Genomic DNA, 24,815 nt, shown 5'->3' on the forward strand with positions numbered 1-24,815 from the left:
ATTCTTCTATCCATGCCAACATATTACCCCCTATGCCATGAGCTTTTATTTTCTGCAATAGCCTTTGATGTGGCACCTTATCAAATAACTTCTGGAAATCTAAGTACATCCACTGGTTCCCCTTTATCCACAGCACATGTGACTCCTTCAAATAACTACAGTGAAATTGATTAAACATGATTTCCCTTTCACAAAACCATGTTGACTCTGCCTGATTGACTTGAATTTTTCTAAGTGCCCTGCTATAACATCTTTAATAATACCTTCTAACATTTTCCCTATGACAGATGTTAAGCTAACTGGCCTGTAGTTTCCTGCTTTCTGTCTCCCTCCCTTTTTGAATAAAGGAGTTATATTTGCTATTTTCCAATCTAATGGAACCTTCCCCGAATCTAGTGAATTTTGGAAAATTAAAACCAATGCATCAACTATCTCACCAGCCACTTCTTTCAAGACTCAGGAAGTTGTCAGTCCACAACCCCAGCAATTTGCGAACTATCACTTATCTGCTGATTGTAATTTTTCTAAATTCCTACCTCTCTTCCAGTTCCTGATTTCCAGCTGTTTCTGGGATATTACTTGTCTACAGGGAAAACCGATGCAAAATAACTGCTCAATTCATCTCCCATCTTCTTATTTTCCATTAGTAATTCCCAGACTCACTCTCTATAGGAGCAACATTTACTCTGTTTACTCTTTTCTTATTTAAATATCTATAGAAAATCTCACGATCTGCCTTTATGTCACTAGCCAGCTTTCTCCTGTACTCTAATTTTCCATCCTTTTGTATCTTTTAGCCTTTCTTTGCTGTTCTTTATATTCTGTCCAGCCTTCTGACCTGCCACCCATCCTTGACTAATTATGTTATTTTTCTTCAAGTTTGATACGACCTTTAACTTTTTTAGTTAACCACGGATGGTGGATTCACCCCTTGGATTTTTCTTTCTCCTTCCCTTTAAATGTCTGCCACTGCAGCCAAAATTTTCCAGTCCCCCCCGACGGGCTTCCCCACGACAGGGCCGGTGAGCCATTGAAATCTCCGTTCACACTGGCGGACATGGGAGGTCCCACTGGCATGAGGGACTGGAAAATTCTGGCCTGCATCTCTGTTAACCTATCCTTTAACCTCATTTGCCAGTTCACTCAAGCTAGTTCTGTTTTCAGATACTTGCCAGTATCCGAGTTTAAAAACACTCGTCTTGGGACCACTCTTCTCTCCCTCAAACTGAATGTGAAATTCAATCATGTTATGATCGCTGCTTAGGGGTGCCTTCACTATTGTTATCTCCCAATGCAGCATTTTAGCTTCGTCTCCAACATGGTAGGTCTCAGGAGTACAGATTCTGGTCCAGTCTCCTATGTGGCCTGGGGTTATGTTCCTTTCCCATTGTTTTTTTGTTTGAGCTGTGCAATGGGAAGTCACCTGACAAAAATGGATCATCTGTCACTTTAGGTGGAGATATAATGAGTTGCATGTCACCCAGCAGCTTCTTCTGGTTAAGAAGGCAGTGAGACTGGTTTGGGTTGTCATTATGGGAGTATTGTGTTAAAAGTTCACATTCACTGCAGAGATGACTGTTCACCTGCCAACTTGCACAAATTAGTGAGTAAATCATCTTGAGATGGGAGTGGCCTCGTTTAAGGCATCATTGCAGAATGTGGGTGACATCACCTGTTGCTGTTTGTTTGGTATGCTCTAAAGTTGCAAGCTCTCCTGGATGTCCCTGGAGTCGCCCAGAATTAAAGATTACTCTCCCAGACATTGCGAGCAAAAAACCAAGTACATGAAAAATCATTGGAGCATTAAATAAAAATGTTTGCATTCGTTACAAAAATGTTGGAGGTGGGAGCACATGTAATTTGGCTGTCAGTCAAGAATCACCCACTCAGCATGTGAAGGTGGGACAATACAGAGATGGACATGTCGGGCACCCAAGGACTGGAGTTTGACGGCAGACAACTGGAGGACATGAGATGAAACCTCCAGGAATATGCTCAATCAGAGCTGGCAGCCTTTAGCGAATACCTTAAACAACTTGCTTTCCGTTCTCAGCGGGAGGAAGATGCAGTGAATAGAGGAGCTGGGCAAGGAGGAGGAGGTACAAGGGTTAGGGAACATGGCGGGGCCAACAAAGGAAAATGTTAAATTCCAGCACACACAAACCATCACTATCCCTGGAGCTGAAGAGTGTAACTATATTCCAGTTCTCTTCTCCCTGGACGGGTGGCCTAGCTGGATTTGACTTGTTGTCCTCTCCTTTATAGAGGCTGGTACTGATGAACATGCCTGTAAGTGAGGAGAAGACTGTCCACTTCACTTCTACCCTTATGGGCCTTATCAGGACTGCACTTCATATCAAGCTTGCAAAAGGTAAGAGAGATATTCAGTGTTGACACCACATCACTTTTGGGGTTACCATAACAACAGCAGCTTTCATTTACATGGGTGAGGACTCCAGCAGCAGATGAGCTGAAGTGGGGCAGAATTGGGTGGTGTTACAGAGATGGAATTATTTGATTTTGATTTAAGCCAGTTGAATGACCACAGTCTTGTAGTGTCTGGCCTGGCTAACCCAGAGGCCTAAGGGATGCAAGTTCAGATCCCATCATGACAGTTGCAGAATTTGATTTCAACTTGAAAAATCGATAAATTAAAAAAATGTTATACACTAAATGACTGGTGTGCCTCAGTCCCTCTCTTTCTTTCAGGGAGGTATCTGTACACTGACTGGTGTTCCTCAGCCCCCTCTCTCTCAGGGAGATACCTGTACAATGACTGGTGTCCCTCAGTTCCTCTCTCTCAGGGAGATACCTGTACAATGACTGGTGTCCCTCAGTTCCTCTCTCTCTGGGAGATACCTGTACACTGACTGGTGTCTCTCAGCCTCTCTCTCAGAGTATCTCTGCATTCTTGAGCTCCCATTGTGTGGGTTATATTGTGATACATGTTGAGATGTAGTTCCTGAATAAACTCTCTTTCAGGTGGAGCAGACAAGCAGCAGCTAGATGCTGAGCTACGAAAAGAGATCATGACTATTTGGCCTCACCTCTCACAGAAGACTCTGGACCTACTGGTTCCCATACACATGCGTAAGTGATGGAGCTCCTGTGTGAATACCCTTCATATGGCAAAATTTCCTTCAGTACAGTCTAGCACAGGGCTCAGTAACCTTTCAGGAATGGTGTGCTGAGTCTCCATTTATTCACCCTAATTTAAGTTTTCACATGCCAGTAATACATTCTAATGTTTATTATCACTGCTATAATCTTACCACTTTATTGTGATCCTTACCGTCGCTTTTCCTTGCTGAGTTTTCCAACATCTGACATTTACTTGGGTACTTTAAGCAGCCCCAGCATCCCCACCAACCTTTCCTCCCATCAAGAACCCCTCCCCATCTCCCTCCAAACAGTCCTCCCCACCTCCCCTTGACTCCCTCCCCACCTCCCCCCGACCCCCTCCCCACCTCCCCCCCGACCCCCTCCCCACCTCCCCTGAACCCCTCCCCACCTCCCCCCCGACCCCCTCCCCACCTCCCTGACCCCCTCGCCACCTCCCCCCCAACCCCCTCCCCACCTCCCTGACCCCCTCCCCACCTTCCTCCCAAACCCCCTCCACCCCGACCCACTCCCCACCTCACCCTGACCCCCTCCCCACCTCACCCCAACCCCCTCCCCACCTCCCTTCGACTCCTTCCCCGCCTCCCCCCCGACCCCCTCCCCTCCTTCCCCCCCCCTCCCCTCCCCACCCTGAGTTCCTCAATTCCCCCCAGACCTCCTCTCCCAATCCCAATTTCCTCAATCCCCTGGGCCTTCTCTCCATTAATCCAAGTTCCTCAATCCACTCTGGGCCCCCTCTCCCAATCACAATCTCTACAGGCTGCTTTGGGCTCCTGATTTCAATCTAATTTTTTCCCTTTTCCGGCCTTGGTACCATTGTAGGCCCATGGCTGAGTCTGACTAATTCTACCTTTACCAGGGATTGGGCCAGGGATCTCCATGGTGTGTGTTACCCAGTGCCCGTACAGACTGAGCTGTGTAATGTAACAGTGGTTTTACCGTTTATCTCTGGTTCAGTGGTTGTGACCTCAGGAATAAAGAGCTTCTCCTGTGTTCTTCAGCCACAGATCTTACAATTGGGAAAATCTATGCTGCCATGATGATCATGGATTACTACAAACAGAGTAAGACCAAAAAATACCAACAACTCCAGGAGGAGCAGGTACTGACCCAGGGGGAAAATACAGCACTGAACCTAATTGCAACAATAAGCAACATAGCACAGAGATTGCAGGGGGAATCCAAAATAAAAAGAAGGAAATGGGATGGGGATGGGGCAGGATTGGGGATTGGGATGGGATTAGGAAGGGGGTGGAATGGGGATGGGATTAGGAAGGGAATTGAAGAGGGGATTGGATAGTGGATGGGATTGGGAGGGGAGGGATTGGGATGGGGTTTGGTTTGGGGATGGGATTGGGAGGGGAGGGATTGGGATGGGGATTGAGTTGGGGATGGGGATGGGATTGGGATGAGGATGGGATTGGGAATGGGATGAGAGACATGGTTTGTTGCATGTGTATACCAGTCCCTATGCAATGGTCAAGCTGTAAGTAATCCTTCCCCAGCGATTGTGTGAACAGCAGACTTCAGGTGCACAAGGTGAGGCAATCCCATGATACTGGAATATTTGCCTCTCTGTTTGTTTGACACTGACGCAGGGCAAATCGCTGAACACATTGAGACACATAGACAAAAGCAAAATACTGCGGATGCTGGAAATCTGGAACAAAAACAGAAAATGCTGGAAAACTCAGCAGGGCTGACAGCATCTGTGGAGAGAGTTAACATTTTGAGTCCGTATCACTCTTCCTCAGATTGAGACACATGTTTGCTTCCCTTCAAGGTATCAGTCGTGGTTCAGTGGACAGCACAGTGGACTCTGAATCAGTCATTTGGTTGTAGGTTTAGTTACTGTTACTGAGACAAGCTCCTACAACTTAATATACAGGAGGGAGAAGGCAACAGGCTGAAAGTGGAAAACAAAAACAGAATTACCTGGAAAAACTCAGCAGGTCTGGCAGCATCGGCGGAGAAGAAAAGAGTTGACGTTTCGAGTCCTCATGACCCTTCGACAGAACTTGAGTTTGAGTCCAAGAAAGAGTTGAAATATAAGCTGGTTTAAGGTGTGTGTGTGGGGGGCGGAGAGATAGAGAGAGAGAGAGGTGGGGGTGTGGTTGTAGGGACAAACAAGCAGTGATAGAAGCAGATCATCTTCTATCACTGCTTGTTTGTCCCTACAACCACACCCCCACCTCTCTCTCTCTCTATCTCTCCGCCCCCCACACACACACCTTAAACCAGCTTATATTTCAACTCTTTCTTGGACTCAAACTCAAGTTCTGTCGAAGGGTCATGAGGACTCGAAACGTCAACTCTTTTCTTCTCCGTCGATGCTGCCAGACCTGCTGAGTTTTTCCAGGTAATTCTGTTTTTGTTTTGGATTTCCAGCATCCGCAGTTTTTTTGTTTTTAGGCTGAAAGTGGAAGCTGGTCATTAGAGTGGAAGGAGGCTCATGTTGGGTATAAACAGCAACACCAGCTAGTTATACAGATAGGGCTGCCCCTGTGCTGTGAACTCTGTCCTTTTGGGAGTAATCAGGTGCGAGAATAACTGCAAGTTCTTTCTTTGCTTAGAGTCGAACCCCTATGTTCCAGCGGATGGAAGCTTCCTCTCTGCCTCCACAGATTATCTCAAGTGCCAAAGCATTGCCTTTTCTACACCCAGACGTGGGGCCTGACATGTAAGTCCCACACCCTTGCTGAATTCTAAACCTGACAACGCTCCAAGCATCAGCCCCAAGACATTGCAAAGGCTTCTGTTAAATTATCTGATTTTTCTCACTCCAAGACCTCTCAATGTTTTCGCTGTAGTTTATACTGACGATCCACTTCCTCACCCCGGGGTCTAACATAGCAACAGGAGGAGGCCATTCAGCCCCTCGAGCCTGTTCACCCGCTCAATTAGATCAGGACTAATCTGCATCCTAACTCCATCAGCCAGGCTATATTCTGAGATGCTGAATACTCTTACCAACAAAAACCGACCCATCTGATTGGGAACATTTACAGATTCAGCAGCTCAGCGTGGGAGGATTGAGTCTGGGAGAGTTACTCACTGTGCTAGCTCATCTGTTCCAGACCCTGCTGCCCCTCCTCACTCACTCCAGACCCTCCCCCTCCTCAGTGACTACAGACCCTCCCCCTCCTTGCTGACTGCAGACCCTCCCCCTCCTCACTCACTCCTGACCCTCCCCCTCCTCACTCAGTCCTGACCCTCCCCCTCCTCACTGACTACAGACCCTCCCCCTCCTCATTCACTCCAGACCCTCCCCCTCACTCACTTCAGACCCTTCCCCTCTTCACCGACTACAGACCCTCCCCCTCATCACTCACTCCTGACCCCCTCCCTCTTCACTTCCTCCTGAACCTCTCCCTCTTCACTCACTCCTAATCCTCCATTAGTCCTGACATCCCCTTCCCCACTCACTGCTGACCCTCCGCCTCCCCATTCACTCCTGACCCTCCCATCTCCTCACCCAGCCCTAATGCTCACTCTCCTCACTCACTGCTGACCCTCCCCCTCATGCTTGACCCTTCCCACCTCCATCATTCCAGACCCTCCCCAATCTGCATCACTCCTGACATCCTCCCTTCCCACTCACTCCTGACCCTCCCCCTCCTCACTCACTCCAGACTTTCCCCCTCCTCACTCACTCCTAACCCTCCCCCACCTACCTCACTCCTGACCCCCCCCAGCTCCATCACTCATGACCCTCCCCCCTCCATCACTCATGACCTTCCCCCACCACTCCTGACCCTCCTCCTCCTCACTCCTGACCCAACCCCCTCCTCCCTCACTCCTGACACTGCTCCCCCTCCTCATTCACTCCTGATCCTCCTCCTCCATCACTCCCGACTTTCCCCCTCCTTACTCATTCCTGCCCTCCCCCTTCTCCCTCTCTCCTGACCCTGCTCCCTCATCCCCTGCTCCTGGCTCTGCTTCCTGCTCACTCACTCCTGGCCCTCCCCTTTCTCCCTCACTCCTGACCCTGCTCCCCCTTCACCACTGCTGTCCACTCTGCCAATTTTGTTTGAGTTTTTGGGTAAGCTCATCATTCAGACTCCTGATTTGAAGCCTTGCTCTCCAGGAGGATCTCTGTAGATAGATCTCTGATCATTATGAAGGCTGACACCCTGTAGGTATATGGAGTAGCTGCACACATTGTTCCATCCACCTCAACCCTATAATATGTCATCCAGCATATTGCGAGCTGTGGCTCAGTGGGTAGCACTTATGCCTCTGAGTCAGTAGTTTGGGGGGTTCAAATCCCACTCCAGAGACTTATGCACAAAATCTACACTAATACTCCAGGGAAGTGCTGTCATGTGGCTGAAGCATTAAACTGACACCCCCACTCATCCACCCTCTCAGGTAAATGTGAAAGATACTGTGGTGTTTTTTCAAGGAACGGCAGGTATTCTTGCCTGAGGCTGTGAAAGATGCTATATAAATGCAAGTTCTTTCATTCTAATGCCCTCACAGGGATAGCAGGAGTGAGTTTGCCCCCCTGGTGCCACTACCCCCATCAATCATGTTCCAGAATAGCAGGACTTCAACAAGTCAAGCAGAAGAATTCCGTAACCAACGGCTAAAGGTATGGAACCAGCTTCTAGTCAAATTCTAGACTAAAGTGGATAAAGTTGTACAAGGCAACCAGGAAAGGCTTGGGGGCTACACATTGTATGTTATTCCATATGGCCTTAAGGGTACAACATTGTGGCAACAAGGGTGTAAAGGTGGAGATCTTCAACATAATAGGAAGACGCTAGGAACATTAGCAAGGACGTGTACAGATTACCAGGGCGTGTACAGATTTCTGGGGCACATGCAGATTTCCAGGGTGTGTACAGATTACCGGGGCGCGTACAGATTTCCAGGGCACGTACAGATTTCCAGGGCGCGTACAGATTTCCAGGGAGCGTACAGATTACTGGGGCACGTACAGATTTCTGGGGCACATACAGATTTCTGGAGCACGTACAGATTTCCGGGGCACGTACAGATTACTGTGACCATGTTCATCACCTGCGGTGTTTGGTAGGGTTCCAGTGGTGACTGCTAAGGCTGGTCTGCGCCCAGGAGGGTCGGCTGCAAATAGGACAGGGTGCCGCGGTTGATTTTGTTGCTGGCTCCTCTCCTGAATGCTGCAGAGGTTAATGTCGGTGGCATTTCTCCTGGAGCTGTTTTACTGCAAACACCCTATCAGTGACACCCTGAGCTTTCCTGTAACCGCACGTATGCTCTGGCACCAGATCCTGGTCGCACTAAGAGGTTCAGAAGGATCCTGGCAAAAATTTTTCTGGCGATCGAGAGGAGTGAGATTACACAATGACTGTCAGAGGATTGGTGAATCTCTTTCTAATTGTACAGGTGAATGATGGAGATATCTTTCTGCAGGATTGTTTCTAAGTCCCACATAGACCAAAAGAGTTCAGTGACCTTCTTGGCCAGGCATTGACCTCCAGACTTGTAGATCTCATCTGGGATAGCGTCAGCTTCTGGAGTTTTGCCTCTAGACAGGAGTTTGATCGCTTTCATCCTTTCTAGCAGCATGGGAGGGGCATGAAGAGAGCATTTGATGGCAGCCTGCTGATTGCTTCTTCATGGATGGATGAAGGCCGAATAAGAATGTAGTGCTCTGCCCATCTTTGTAGAATTTGGCTTTTTCTGTGAGCAATGTTGACCCACAGGGAGATGAACAAATAGGCTTGGGCCCATATAAAGATATCAGATCATCATAGAATCCCCCCCAGCCTTTGTCAGCAGAATGGGACTGAAGTTCGTCTGCTTTCAGATTTAACCAAGCGTCTTGTATCCCTCTGAGCTGCAGTGGACCCGCCTCAGATAGACGAGTCTCACTGAGAGCGGTGGTCTAGACATTGTACCAAGCCATCAGTCTACCAACAAGAGCAGTTCTTCTCTCAGGCTTGCCGGCTGCAGCGTTGTCCATGAGGCTGCACACACTCCATGCACCTGTGGTGATCCATGTCACCTCTACTTTCTTTCTTGAGATTGACTTATGGCCTATGATAGGATCCCTGCAAGCTGCAGCCTTCTGATCAGAGAGGTGACAATGTTTAGGATGCCTTTTCGAATCCCTTCCTCATACCAGAGAAGTCAGCAAGCGTGTTCCCGAAAGAACAAGTCCTGTGGTGATTGGTGAGCGACACACGTTCACTAGCTGCTGTAGCCAGAGACCTGTACACAGTCAGTCAAGGCAATGGGATCGCTGTTCACTGGAAAGAAGCAGAAGTGGAACTTGGCAGCCCCTTGAGTGACTGAGCAGTCTTTCCAGGACCACTCTGCTCACCTCTCTCTTCATTACAACAGTGAGTCCACTTTTAAAGAGACAGTGGCTTAGTGGTAATATCACTGGATTAGTAATCCAGAATCCCAGGCTAATGCTCTGGGGTCAAGGGTTCAAATCCCACCATGGCAGCTGATGAAATTTGAATTCAAGTCATAGTCTCGAATTGAAAGCTAGTCTCAGTAATGACAACTGTGAAACCATTATCAATTGTTGTGAAAAGGACATTAGTGAACCATCTGGAAAGAAATCTGCTGTTGTTACCTGGTCTAATCTACATGTGACTCCAGACCCACAGCACTGTGGCTGACTCTTAACTGCCCTCTGAAATGGCCCAGCCACCACTCAGTTCAAGGGCAACCATGCTCACATCCCATAACAAATGAAAAAAAAAGAAAGCACTTTGGAATATTCTGTGGTCATAAAAGGCCCTATATAAATGCATGTCTTTTTTACTTTATTGGAGATTATTGGAACGTGTACAGATTATCAGTGTTAGCCTTGCCCAGCTCATTTGCTTCCTTTTTTTATGCTGCAGTATCCTCCTTGCCCTCACCCTGCCCTTTTCACTGCTATCCATTGGTTTGTATCTTTACATTCCAACCTTAAGGTTTTTAACCCTTAATGTTTAACCTTCATAATGCTTCTTAATGTTGAAGGATTGTGAACCTAAAGCTCCTGCAGTCCAACTTCTCATTAACCTGGCCCTGACCTGCAGTGGGGGAAGTTGCACCGTGTCAAGAGTGACCCTGTTATGGGGTCGGTGCACTGTTCCAGCTGATTTGACGCACATTTCACAAACTTCATCGGCACGCGTGTGCTGAAGGCCTTCATTGTCAGCCGAACATGTGTCCAATAGTATGAGGGGACCACCCACCACCCCCAACACCAACACACAACCTGTGTTACTTAAAGGGCAAGGCATCTAACTTGCAGCTGAGCTGCTTTTGACTCATGTCTGCTTTGACAAGGTTCATGGAAGTACTGTGCTTTGTTTCTCATTGTTTTGGGGACCAGGGGGGGTTGGTCAGTGAACACTGCATGAGATAGTGGAGGGGGTGCTGTTGTTCCAGGGGCCTCTAGACCTGCAACACAACTGAAAAATGGAGCAAGGTCTGCGGAGAGGGGAAGTTCTGCACAGGGAGAGGAGGGGGAGGAGGGCTTTGCACAGAAGACCCTACCCACCTTGAGTTGTCAGGAGCAATTCTACCTCCACCTCAGCCAGGAACAATGCCTAAAGCGACTCACATTCAACAAGGAGGTGGTGACTGAACTTGTCCATGTCCTTCAACCCAACCCACAGCCTCATATCAGAGTGAGAATCATGCTGTCAGTGGCTGTAATAGTCACAGTGGCTTTGCATTTCTGCACAACTGGATCATTCCAGGCAAGAGCAGCTGATATAATCACCGTGTCCCAGTGCACCGGCATTGATATCCCTGGGAGATGAAGGGCCTCAGCAATGCTGGGAGGGATGAGTGCACATCATGTTCTCCCTCAGCAGGGAGAAGTAGCATGGAGAGAGTACATGGATTTGCCAGGATAGTGGGGTTCCTAGTAGTGGAGGGTACCAAAAGCGGAGGGTGCCAGTAACTACACTCCCCTGACTCTGCAGGTCTATGAGAGAGGCACAAGAACCACAAGTGACCGGTGAATGCCCGCTATCCTGGCAGCATCTGCAGTGTCCCCTTCCTGAGGCAGTTTGCGGTTCAAGCCTTCCTCAGGTCTCCACAGAGAACCTGTATACTTCACTCATGGCCCCCCCTCCACAACCTGACTGCGCAAGGAGAGCGGGCCTATAACAGGAGCCAGCAGCCATGAGGAGAACACCATCGGCGTGCTGAAGTAAGACTTCTGCGGCCTGGACCAGTCAGGGAGAGCTCTCCAGCATAGACCCTGCACAGCATCACCATCATGAAGGAGACCAGCTCAGGTGGAACAGTAGGGGCAGAACAGAAGGAGGCAGCGAGGATGCATCCTGCACCTCTTCGCATGGGACAGACTTTCCAAGAGCATCTGTTCAGTCTCCAGCTCGCATTTCATGCCATATAGAAGAATAAGATGGGATTTGAGAAGGCACATAAAGCAGTAACATACTACATCCTCAATGTTTTCGGCCATGCTCTCTACATGCTGTGTAACACTTGGTCCATGATGTGCAGCACCATCTCCTCTGTCGGTGTACCTGACCCCTGCTGGTTCCGTCTGCCCCCTTTGGGTATGAGCCCTTGTGTCCTGTAAGACAGAGGGCAGAATATCAGTGCTGGTGCTGGACTGTGTTTGAGTGCCACAGCTGAATAGCCAGTGGTATCCAGAGGCAGCCAGAGGTGGATGTGAGGTATGTGAGGGTGAGTTGGAATATCGAAATGTTAGGTCTGAGTTCTGAGTGACAGGGACTGCTGCTAGATGAGCGATGGGAGTTCACTGAGCAGAGGGAGATAGTGGTGAAGTGGGTGGGAGACGTCCTGTGAAAATGCATTCACTGACCTTGAACGTGTGTCTGAGGCCACTGAACTCATAACATTATTGGAAACCATCCACCTGCAAAAGAAAAGAGGCACCCTCAGCCATGGTGACAAGGGCTATCCCCTCAAAGGTGGCTCTCATAGAAACCTATAAAATTCTAACAGGACTAGACAGGGTAGATGCAGGAAGGATGTTCCCAATGGTGGGGGAGTCCAGAACCAGGGGTCACAGACTGAGGATATGGGTAGACCATGATATGGGGTACACCACCCAGAGAATGGTGAGCCTGTGGAATTCGCTACCACAGAAAGTAGTTGAGACCAAAACATTGTATGTTTTCAAGAAAGAGTTAGATATAGCGCTTGGGGCGAAAGGGATCAAAGGGTATGGGGATAAAGCGGGAGCAGGCTAATGAGTTGGATGATCAGCCATGATCATAATGAATGGTGGAGCAGGCTCGAAGGGCCGAATGGCCTACTGCTGCTCCTAGTTTCTATGTTTCTATGACATGTCTGAATTTAATATTATAACAAAAGGAACCTTAGAAAACAAAATGACATAGGTGTTAAAAATCACATCAACTCATAAAGACCTCATCTCGGGCCAGCACAAAAGCATCAGTGATAAACCCAAGGTGTGCCTAAGGTGCCTTATGCTTACCTTTCTGGGTGCCACGTCTTGGTGCTGCCCCCTCACTGGGAGTGGCACCTGAGCCAGCCTGCTGACTCTACTGTCTTGTTGGGCTTGATGACCTTGGCGGTCATACTCTGGCCAGTGGAGCCTGTGCTCCACAGCCTCTTCTGATGCCACAGTCACTGGGAGAGGGGCGGAGGAGCTGCTGCCCTTATCCGGAGCACCCTGAGAGGAGCCCGCGGAGATGACAGGCAGCTGCTGTGCCGGCGTGAGGTTGCTTCAGACCTCCCTGCTCACCATGGATGGATGGGCACCGAGCTGGGAAACTTGATGCCCAGACCATCTCCCAAACTGGCACTGACTAGCTGAGGTCAACGCTGATGTGGAGGGTTTGCTGGTCCGAGCACATCCCCAGGAAGCCCTGACTGGTCTCCAGGAGGAGCCTCTCCACGAGAGTTGCCACTGTCTCCATGGAGGATGCATGGTGCTTGGCCATGAGGCTCATTGCTTTGACATTAGTCCACGTAGACTCCTCCACCATGGAGACCAGCCAAGCATAGCTTCATGTATCTCCCCCAGATGCTCCCGCACACCCAGCCACATTTCATGCGTTTGGTGCATCGCGGATGACTCCAGAGGCACATCATCAGGCACTGACTGAGCATGTGCCTGGTCCCCTGCAGTCCTCCGATTGCTGGTGCCATGGGCATTCTCTGTTTCTGCCAGCTCCTCCAGCACCTGTGAAGTACCCTCACCGCTGTGTCCCGGGACACTAGCCAATGTTCTAATTCCCACTGAGGTGCTAGTATCTGCGCTGGTGCCTCTCTAGCAGAGATGGTGTGACGCTGGTGAGACATCAGGGCCCTCAGGTGTGAGAGGGGGCTCCTGCTGCTCCTCCTCCCAGCCCTGCTTCGCTGATGCTGAAAGGAAGAGCAAGTACATTTGATTAGTTAACGTGGAGACAATGTCGATGTGCATCCCTGTCCCCTGGATCATTATGCGCTCATCCTTCCATAAGCAATGGTCAAGCCATGTTGCAAACTTCAATCACTGAACATTCAGCACTGCCATGGCTGTTGGAAGAACAATGCTGACCTCAGTGCTGGGCAAACATACCTGCCTGTGGCACCCCAGCCTCACCGACACCAGTGGAGCTGGGCACATGGCCCCTCTCCAAATCCAGGGCCTCTTGCTCAAAGCGGCTGAGAATCGCCACCTGGGCCGGCCCTCCGCCAGTCCTCACCCTCTCGGCGGCATTATGTGTATTCTTCTCCTGAAAAGGAGGGAAGAGCGTAGATTAGTGCTATTTGTACCTGAATTCTCTTCGCGCACGGCCCACCCCAACCAGAGTGGGACATTGCAGGCCTCCAGTGCCTCCTCACCCCGCTGCTGCTGAACACTCACACAAAGATGCCTGTCCCTCAACCCCGCACCCCCCCCCACCAAGACCCCCACCCCACCACCCCCTTGGCCAAATGCTGCCTAAACCACATTAGGCAACACACAGTCTAACCTTCAATATCAAGGAGGCACAAGTACATGGAGTGCAGAGGACAGCAGATCAATCGGTGCCAACGCCACCTTGAAGCTCCCCTCCCAGTATGTCATCACCCTGACTTGGACATGTCCTGAGGTTCCAGCACTGCGCCTAGGTGCAGCTCCTCCAGGTTGCCCCCAAAACAGTAATTTGGGTCTCAGTGTAACACATGCTGCGGGGGCAGGACCCATCTCTTCACCACCCTCTCAGGGTGACCTCGGCATGGGCAATATCTGCTGGCCCACCCAGCAAAGGGTCAATGGCGTCAATGATTCAATGCAGTCACTGCACTCAGACTAGGTGGGGGTGCGGGATAGCCTACCTGCTGGGTTAAGTGACCAATGCCATCATGGTACTCACCCTTCCTGAGCGCAACAGCTCGTTGAAGCGCTTGCAACACTGGATCCAGGTGCATCGCATCGCATGACAGGAGCTCACCACCTCTGCCACCTCCTCCCAGGCACATTTGATCATGCGGGGGGCCTCCTCCTCCCACCCTGGGGTACCAGGACCTCCGGTCATGCTGCCACCTCCTCAAGGTGGGCAGCAACGCAATCATCAGAAAAATGAGGGGCACAGTGCCCCCCCTGCCTGATCACCACCCCGCCCCCCCGCCCCCCCCACCCTCCCCTCCTGCCTGGCCTGCTCACCAGCAGCGCTCTGGGAAGCCCTTCCACTGGCCATGATTCACAGCCTTTGAAAGGCTGCAGCTACTTTTTAAAACAGGGTCACCATTGGACCCTGTGGTCATTGCAGTCCCACCGCTGCCCGCTCACTCCCACTGTCCTCGGGAGCCGCAGTTCACGCTGGGTGGGCCTTAATTGGCCTGCCTGTGTAAAATGGCTCCGCGTCCAGCTGCACCCGTTCCCACACCGCCTGCCCGACAGGCAGAAAATTCTGCTCCAGGTGTCCACCTTCCTGGCTACTGCTCCCATTCTTTGAGGGCCTCCTGATCTCCCCCAATCCTCCACCCCAGGAAACATGACCTCCCTCCTCCTGTTCATCGCCATCATTAAAGCCTCCGACACTACGCCTGTGAACCTGGAAGCCTTCTCTCCGGCCTGGTGCTCCATTTGTCTAGCTCCTGCTTATCCAGTGTCAGTGCAGGCAGCCAGCAATCTTCCAATCAGTGCAACTCCCCTTTATGAGGGGCGCACTAGCTTTAAGAGAAGACTATCTGCACCATCATGATAAGCACACACTAGTGGGCTCAACTTGTTGAACGCTCAGGCAGCCGGCAGTAATAGCCCCACTCGGCCCAACGCTGTTGTCATTTAAAAATGGAAGGAGCATGAAGCTTGCTTGCTGCTTGCCTCAGTGGGAGTTTGGTTAGGCAGTTCAGGGATCATGACCCCTCCACCCAAGAAAAGGCCTTGATGAATTTTTCACCCAATATTTCGAAAGCCAATCAAAATTGTCTATTAATGCTCTGACTTGCATAATTTGAGTAGTTTTCAAATCACTAACAATAAAATCCTTAATATTCACAAATGGTTCAGAGGAGAGTTTTGTTAATTAAATTTCCAACAGTAGTAAACAACAACTCATTCTTTATTAATATTTTATTTGTTTACTTTCAAACCATCAAAAGCACATCTTGCTGTTTACTGAGATAAAAGCAAAAAACTGTGGATGCTGGGAATCCAAAACAAAAATAAAAATACCTGGAAAAACTCAGCAGGTCTGGCAGCATCTGCGGAGAGGAATACAGGTGACGTTTTGAGCCCGTATGACTCTTCAACAGAACTAAGGAAAAATAGAAGAGAGGTGAAATATAAACTGGTTTACGGTGGGGGGGAGGGGGGTGCTGGGGTTGGGGGTGGGGGGCGGTGGGTCGGTGTGGGGGGTGGGGTGTGGACAGGTAGAGCTGGATAGAGGGTCAGTGATAGGTGGAGGTTGCCAAAAGATGTCATAGACAAAAGGACAAAGAGATGTTGACGGTGGTGATATTAGCTAAGAAATGTTCTAATAGGCGACATTAAGGGTAGAAAACAGGACGAGCAAGGTACAGATAGCCCTAGTGGGGGTAGGGGAAAGGGATTGAAATAGGCTAAAAGGTAGAGATAAAACATTGGATGGAAATATATTTAAAAAATAATGGAAATAGGTGGGAAAAGAAAAATATATATAAATTTTTGGAAAAGGGGGGATCGGAAAGGGGGTGGGGATGGAGGAGAGACTGATAATATCACCACCTTCAACAGCTCTTTGTCCTTTTATCTATGACATCTTTTGGCTACCACCACCTATCACTGGCCCTCTATCCAGCTCTACCTGTCCCACCCTACCCCACCTCCCCCCACCCCCCACCACCCCCCCAAACCAGCTTATATTTCACCCCTCTTCTATTTTTCCTTAGTTCTGTTGAAGAGTCATACGGACTCGAAACGTTAACTGTGTTCCTCTCCACAGATGCTGTCAGACCTGCTGAGTTTTTCCAGGTATTTTTGTTTTTATTGCTGTTTGCTGATGTTGACTGGTTCATCTACTGCATAAAACAACATTTACTGAGAAATGAAATAAAGTTTAGTAATTCAATTTTTTGATGGGATTTTTCAGCCTTTTGGAGAAGGCAAAAAATCTCTAATATCCTCAGATTCTCATTGCCAAGCCTTGTGAGTGCACAAATCACATGCGAGTTAACTGTGTAAACTGCACATACTCAGAATATGCAGATGGGCCCCAAAGCCTTTGTAACTGTGTGAAGCTCGGGACTCTCTGACAGGCTGAAGTCTTGTGGTAATTCAAGGTATTTTTAAAACTCAAAAGAAGATTCAATGGGTAACTTCAGTCATTGTGAATTCGTTGTGAAATGTGTACTTAATTTGCTTTGGCACAGACCCTAATTTAATATACATAAATCTCAGTTACTGAGAAAAAGAAAGGGCAACAAAAATGAATCAGAAAGCTTTTCAATAATATGGTTGGCGATCAAGAAGGATAGTTTACATCTTTACTCAGGATTTTCCCATTACCAATGGTTACATTGGGATTTTCAATGGTAACATAGAAGTGTTACTGAAAATCACAGCAACAGGCTTTGTGGCCAGGAAGATTTATAAATGTGACATCTAGTTCGCATATTAACGAGGTATATTGCATTAACTAGACTGTGAGTCTATTTGATTTGTGATACACAGGAACTAGAGAAAGGAAAACTGGAGTATCCCCACAACAGCCATTACCTCCCCATCGAAAGCCGAGGACGGGCAGTGTCCATGCCCCGACTTGAGATTGAGTCCGAGGTAAATCCTATTTGCTCTGCCTTTATCTAAGCCAATGGTTGTGTGTCTTTCTCCAGTGCTGACAGTAATGTAAAGGAATTTTTCCAAACTCCTGCCCTCAATCCCTGTACAAATAAATTCACGACCCCCATTTTCACTGTCTCCATGACCTGAGCAAATTATCTCTCCCTACTTACTCTCTATCAACACTATTCACAATTTTAAAAAAACACAATCAATGTTTTTCTTTGCCTTTCCTGCTCCAGTGGAAACAATCCCAGTATCCCAAGGCTTTCCTTTTTCCTTCGCCCAGTCCTGGGATCACCATGATTAGTGGAAACAATCCCAGTATCCCAAGGCTTTCCTTACATCCTTCCTTCAGTCCTGGGATAACCATGATCAGTGGAAACAACCCAGTATCCCAGGGCTTTCCTTATATCCTTCCCCAATCCTGGGATCACCATGATCTATCTATGCTCTATGCTGTCAGTGCTTTTATTGCCAATTCAATAATGGGACACCCCAAACCAATGTTTGGTGTTGAATAGTCATTCTTTTTCTGCTCTTGTACCCTGTGCTCCTGTTTATAAACCCAAAACCTCAATGAGCATTTTTAATGGTCACTGGCACTCACACCGAATCCCTGCCTCTCCCTCTCTCCACCAAACCATTCATCCAGCCAGCAGCATTTCACTGCACTAAATCTTCTGAATCTGGTTTTGAACAGGTTTTGAATGGGCCAAGGATTGGACTTATTTTGTATCTGTTGGGATTGAAGGGTTAGTGTCACTTTGTGTAGGGTTGGCCCAAGGTGGAATTAGCTTGTGTATATCTATCAAACAGCTATAACTATTCAAAATGTTTTCAACCAAGAATGGGCCAAGGCTCACAGTGCAGTGTCATTCAGGTTAGAGAGAGTAGGAGGAAAAACATGATAGTTTATAGTGTAAAGAGATAACACTTTGGGGATGTTGTTCCTGGGAGATGGGAAGACTGAGGGAAGGTACCAATGACCCTTGAAAGAATTGAGTGGGAATGGGAGATGATGAAGTAAGTTTTGACATGATACAGTTGGGATGAAGGGATGCCAATCCTCATTAATTAGCATTAAAAGAACAGAGGTCCCAGTCAGAATGGAAAGGTACTGCATGCCTGAATTATAAAAATATTGGTTATTAAAATGCCTTGTGTTGGCACTAAAATGACATGTACTGCTAATCATTTTTTTCTGGCGCACGTACATTGCTCACTTGACTCAAGGTTTATATATTTGTTCCTTCTGTGACTTGACAGTCAACCGAAGACACAAGTCCAATGAAACGCTCATTGTCTACATATGCGGGCCACCATTCGAGTGGCAGCTGGCTCAACAAGTACTCGCTGGAGAGAGCCGGCCCAGAGGAGCTCTACCAAAAACGGGGCCGCCGGCCTGGGAGGGCATCCAGCAGGTCTTCAGCTGCAGGTAACCACTGGCACGTTGAGGCAGTGTGAGGACAGCAATGTCTGAGGATGTCGGATTAAAATATTGATGACTTTTCAGCTGATGTGGCAAGGGGAGTGGGTGGGTTGCAGTCTGAACGCACCTCCTTACTCAGGCAATTGTTGAGCCCTGTTTCCACTCCCTGGGCTGCCCATGTCAGCCCGAATCATTTACCTGCTTTAAGACTACACGATGAATCCTGAAACTGAAAGCAGATCATACAACGAAGGACAATAGATTGAGGCCCAAAAGGGATTGGAATTTACTTGGGTAATTTTTTTCTCGAGACCTTCCTAAATAACAGTAAAGGAACACGAGCTGGCAATGACCATATCACAGAATCACATAGTGCAGAAGAGGCCCTTCGGCCCATCGAGTCTGCACCGACATGTGAGAAACACCTGACCTACCTACCTAATCCCATTTACCAGCACTTGGCCCATAGCCTTTGATGTTATGACATGCCAAGTGCTCATCCAGGTACTTTTTAAAGGATGTGAGGCAACCCACCTCCACCACCCTCCCAGGCAGTGCATTCCAGACCGTCACCACCCTCTGGTTAAAAAGGTTTTTCCTCACATCCCCCCTAAACCTCCTGCCCCTCACCTTGAACTTGTGCCCCCTCATGACTGACACTTCAACTAAGGGGAACAGCTGTTCCCTATACACCCTGTCCATGCCCCTCATAATCTTGAACACCTCGATCAGGTTGCCCTTCAGTCTTCTCTGCTCCAACAAAAACAACCCAAGTCTAACCAACCTCTCTTCATAACTTAAATGTTTCATCCCAGGCAACACCCTGGTGAATCTACTCTACACCCCCTCCAGTGCAATCACATCCTTCCTATAATATGGCAGCCAGAACTGCACACAGTACTCCAGCTGTTGTCTCACGAAGGTTCTATGTACTCCAACATGACCTCCCTACTTTTGTAATCTATGTCTCGATTGAGAAAGACAAGTGTCCCATATGCCTTTTTTACCACCCCGTTAACATGCCCCACCGCCTTCAGAGATCTATGGACACATACGCCAAGGTCCCTTTGTTCCTCAGAACTTCCTAGTGCCATGCCATTCATTGAATACTTCCTTGTCAAATTACTCCTTCCAAAGTGCATCACCTCACACTTTTCAGGGTTAAATTCCATCTGCCACTTATCTGCCCATTTGACCACCCCATCTATGTCTTCCTGTAGCCCAAGACACTCAACCTCACTGTTAACCACCCGGCCAATCTTTGTGTCATCCGCAAACTTACTAATCCTACCCCCACATTGTCATAAATGATGAATAATAGGGGACCCAGCACAGATCCTTGTGGTATGCCACTGGACACTGGCTTCCAGTCACTAAAGCATCCCTCTGTCAACACCCTCTGTCTCCTACAACCAAGCCAATGTGCATTTGCCTTCTTTATAAGTTTCCCATGTGGGACCTTGTCAAAGGCTTTGCTGAAATCCATATAAACCTGATGAGGTTTATGAGGGAGAAGGATGAGTCATGAACTAAAGGTGTAAATGTGGGTATAGCTGCCAGTGGACAGATGAGACTGAAATTAACCACAATAGACAGAGCAGAACTATTGATGGATGAAATTACAGATGAACCATGTGTTGAAAGAAATAGTACAGAACCTGTACATACCTCTAAAGGGGAAGAACTCTATTAGTGCAATTAAACAACTTTGGTCAATAAGGGAAGCAAGAGATAGTATAATACCAGAAGTAAGGGCTTATTTGAAGGCAAAAAGCAGGAGAAATCCCACAGACTGTGAGAGATATTTAGATATAAAGAAAGGAGGAAGAATGATGGAAAGGGAATATGAAAAAAAAACTTGCAGGGGATAATATCAAGAACAACATTAAAGATTTGCAAGTATATTAAAACTGAGGGGACAGGTAAGAGCAATGAGAGCCTTTCAACTACAGGCGCAGGTAATATTAGGCCAAAGATCCCCCGTACAGAGCAATGACTGTGGTCGCTGTTAGTCAGACTAACTCTTCTCTGTTTGCTATGAACAATATTGTGCACTGCAAGTTGCTGCATGTGGGAAATGGAAATGGCACTGCACACTCTCCAGGGCATCTGGGAGCTGAGTGAAGAGGAAAAACAACTGTGTGTGTTTAAACAATCAGATTGAAGGATTGTGAAATGAATGATGCAAAGACAGAGAAGGGGGATAAAGCGGTCGGTGAGTTCAATGTCAGATCAGCTACAGAAAAAGAAATAAAGGGAGAGGAAGTAAGATTTGATTAAGAGAGAGAAAAAAAAGATAGAAAGTGTTTTAAAATGATTTATTGAATGGTTAATATCTCAAACAACGATAAAAATCTGAAGGAATAAGACAGTGCAGTTATGATAGTTAGCTTTCAGCGTCAAAGAGGTTGATTGGCAATAATTAGCAAGTATCACACTGTTAAAATGGTAATTGACTTGAAATGACTCTCTGTGCGAGTTTAGTCTGTATTTATAGTGCATATATCACAAAATTCTATTGAACAATAACTGTTTATTAATAACACATACCTATATATATATATATATATATATACATGTTAGTAAAACTATTACTTTTATCTTCAATATCTCTAGCATTTTTTCATACTCTTAGTTATACTTTTACTCATAATTTCCCATCTCATATTTATTTCTTGGTATCCTGTTGTAGGTTTTTAGTACTTCCAGCATGCGAGATTTCAGTTTTTCCTTGCACTTGTGAAAGCCTTTTCTTTTGCTTGATGCTATCTCTTAACTGATTTGTTGATCATAACTGCACAAGTAAAGCTCTTGCATTTTAGGGTTATGTATTAGTTTATCCCAAATGTTTCTTTGAACCCTTCACACGGTATCTGTTAATCCAGCCCAATTTACTGTGGTTAACTTATCTTTCATTGCTTCAGAGTTTACCATATTTATATTTATAATCTTGGTTTGTAACTCTCTCCCTTCTCCCCAATATCAAAGTTAATTGTGTTGTGATCACTATTTGTGAGATGCTCCCATACAATTACGTTGGTAACTAACCATAGTTTATTACTCAGCATTAAATATAATATGGCCTATTACCATGTCAGTTCCAAAAACTACCCGAAATACTTTCAACAGATGTGTTGCCTTTACTAGTTGAGCAGTTTTGGTTCTCCCAGGCTATGTGAAAATTGGTGGGATTATTGCTGTCCTTTACCTCATTTATTGACCTGGCAGGGATTAATCCTCTCTTACACACTGATTTGGTTTGGATTGAGCTACCCTTGTCTCTGTGTGCTTACTACCATCACTATCACAACATTAAAAAGTTGATAAAGTGGAATATGTTTGTAAATTATTCTCAGGGATTTGTTTTCCCCTCTCACAGGGCTGCGAACTGGGGACATCCCATATGCAGACAGTCTGGAGAGAGGCCGTTCCAAGGAAAGGAAACACTTGCTGTCACCCGATAGATCCCTGTGCAACTCAGCAGAGCGTACTCAGCATCCACAGCAACAGTCCCGGGATGGGAGGCTAACTCGGTCCCCTAGTCTAGGGCGTTCGCACAATCACCAGGGACAGGTAGGCCCCAAGCTTGAGCTCTTGTCTGACAGTTTCCATGGGGACCAGAAAGCTGGAGCCTTTGATACAAGTGTGGTGGAGCTGATGTTTGTTAGACTCAGTTCACACATTGAATCAAAGTGTGCTGTACATCGGATCTAAACTGATCTAGCAAGAGCTAGTCAGACATGGACTAGTCAAGAATTAAACATTGTACTTTTCATTCAAAAGTGTATGTCTGGGTGGCAGCATTGGAACAGAATTCCCTCTGGCTATGAGATATGGAGCCACTTAATGAGCATGGACCTCGTTTCAATTTTAAAATGTGGTGTCCCTGCTCAGTTCAAATCTGACCTCAGGAAACGGGGGAAATTTACCGTACAGAAGGAAGCTATTTGGACCATCGTGTCTGTGCTAGCTGAAAAAGAGCAACCCTAACTCTGTCTCCCTTATCAAGCCTGTGAAGGACAAACTTTGACTGACATTTCCGGATTATGGGTAGTTTGACAAGGGTCCTTAAAGAGATCTTTGGAGGCCCCAAAATCTTGGAAAATCTTTAGACCCATAGAGAATCATAAAGTCATTTACACCACAGATGGAGGCCATTCAGCCCATTGAATTCATGCTAACTGCCCATGGAACAATCCACTCAGTTCCACAATCTCTGCAGCCCTACAAGTTTACTTCCTTCAAGTGCCCATTCAATTTCCTTTTGAAGCCATTGATTCTATTTGTTTCCACCACTCTCGAGTTCCAGCTCATTACCATTCACTGTGTAAAAAAAATGTTCTTCTTCACACTCCTCTACATCTCTTCCCCAAAACCTTAAATCAATGTTCCCTTGCCCTTGTATCATCAGCTAATGGGAACAGTTTTTCTTTGTCTACCTTATCTAAATCTTAAACTATCAAATCTCCCCTCAATCTCCTTTGATTCAGGGAGAACAACCTCAGCTTCTCCAACCTAACCTTGTGACTAACATCAACCACCTCCCCGCCCCAAACCCTACCACTGGATACCATCCTCCAGTCTAAAAAATAACCATTTAACATGACTTGCTACTTTCTGCCCTTAAGGCAATTTTTAATTCAATTGGCCACTGACCCTTCAATTCCATAAGCCTCAATGTTGTTAACCAGCCTTTTGTGTGGTACTTTGTCAAACACTTTCTTAAAATCCATGTAGACAACATCCACCACATTCCCTTCATCAACCTTCTCAGTTACTCCATCAAAAAATTCAGTTTGATTGTCAAACACAATCTGCCTTTTACAAATCTGTGCTGGCTCTCCTTAATTACTTCAAACCTCTCCAAGTGCCTGCTGATTTTTCCTTCATCATGAATTCTAAAACCTTGCCCAGACTAATCAGTCTGTAGTTGCTGGGACTATCCTTAAAACTTTTCTTGAATAATAACATCACATTTGCCACTCTCCAATCCTCTGTCACCTCCCTAGTATCTTGAGAAGATTGGAAGATTAAAGCAAGCCCTTCCACCACCTCTACCCTATTTCCTTCAGCAACCTGGGATGCAAGCCATCTGGACCAGGTTGCTGATCTACTCTAAGGATATTCAGCCTTTCCAGTACACCCTGACTCTCAATTTTCACCCCATCCATTACCTCCGCTGTTGTGTTTTGGTAATGATATAAACGCACTAATTGCTCGTAAGGGATTGTGTAAACATATTGTGGGTTCATTTATTGAGACAAGGCACAAGAGAACATTTATACAGAGGTAGAAAGGTTGAAGACAGCAGCAGCAGAGCTATGTGTGCGTGTGTGTGTTCTGCTCAAAAGTAAAAATGAAACTAAACTGGATCACATAACACACTTCCCTTCTAGTGATGTCATGCTGCAATCTCTTAAAGGCATATTATAACATCCACTGTCTCCGCTTCTACCAGTATTTTATTAGATTCCCCTTCCTTAGTAGATACCGATTACAAGGAGCTCACTAAGTATTCTTCCCCATGAAGGAGCAGGGAAGTTATTTACCCACTTGCCCACCAAATTTTCTACCCACCTTTGAATTGTCTACCTCCTTCCAGATTGTCTACTCCCTATACGTGACAGGAGCAATGTGTGGTGGTAGCTGATAAGTACCAACAGCTGGCTTGAATAATTTTGATGAGGTGTGAGGGAGAATATGATTCCTTCTTCTGGCTTCTCTGTTCGTGGTGTGCTGCCAGAATCTTGGCTGGTTTGGAATGCCAAGAAATTTACATTCCAGGATCTCCAAGAGTGATAACGATCCCAAGGCTAATTCACCTATCCGTGTGGACAACCAGCATGCTTCCCCCAGTACAGGAGGAGAGGTGACTATAACTCAGTGATCCGATCAGGAGGCTCTCAACTCGCCCACAATAAAGTAACGTGGGCCTGAAGAGGAATTATTCAAGCACTTGCATTTCTGTAGCACCCTTCACAACCATAGGACTTCCCAGAGCGGTGTATAGCCAATCAAGTATTTCTTTGAGGTGCAGTCTCCATTGTTGTGTAGAAAATGTCACGGCCAATT

General features: G+C 47.1%; 1 protein-coding gene across 1 annotated transcript in view; it reads left to right on the forward strand.

Annotated features, from left to right (window-relative positions):
- The window catches only part of LOC121289327 (probable voltage-dependent R-type calcium channel subunit alpha-1E), a 94,047-nt gene that overhangs the window by 68,277 nt on the left and 955 nt on the right, over positions 1–24,815 (forward strand). Inside the window, exons 18-25 of the mRNA XM_041208665.1 lie at positions 2,266–2,371; positions 2,983–3,090; positions 4,122–4,222; positions 5,694–5,800; positions 7,603–7,714; positions 17,204–17,308; positions 18,581–18,749; positions 22,153–22,316. Coding sequence (XP_041064599.1) covers positions 2,266–2,371; positions 2,983–3,090; positions 4,122–4,222; positions 5,694–5,800; positions 7,603–7,714; positions 17,204–17,308; positions 18,581–18,749; positions 22,153–22,316 — 972 coding nt within the window. The remainder of the gene's footprint in view (positions 1–2,265; positions 2,372–2,982; positions 3,091–4,121; positions 4,223–5,693; positions 5,801–7,602; positions 7,715–17,203; positions 17,309–18,580; positions 18,750–22,152; positions 22,317–24,815) is intronic.

Source organism: Carcharodon carcharias, chromosome 16 (genome assembly GCF_017639515.1).
Source record: "Carcharodon carcharias isolate sCarCar2 chromosome 16, sCarCar2.pri, whole genome shotgun sequence".
Taxonomy (NCBI): Eukaryota; Metazoa; Chordata; class Chondrichthyes; order Lamniformes; family Lamnidae; genus Carcharodon; species Carcharodon carcharias.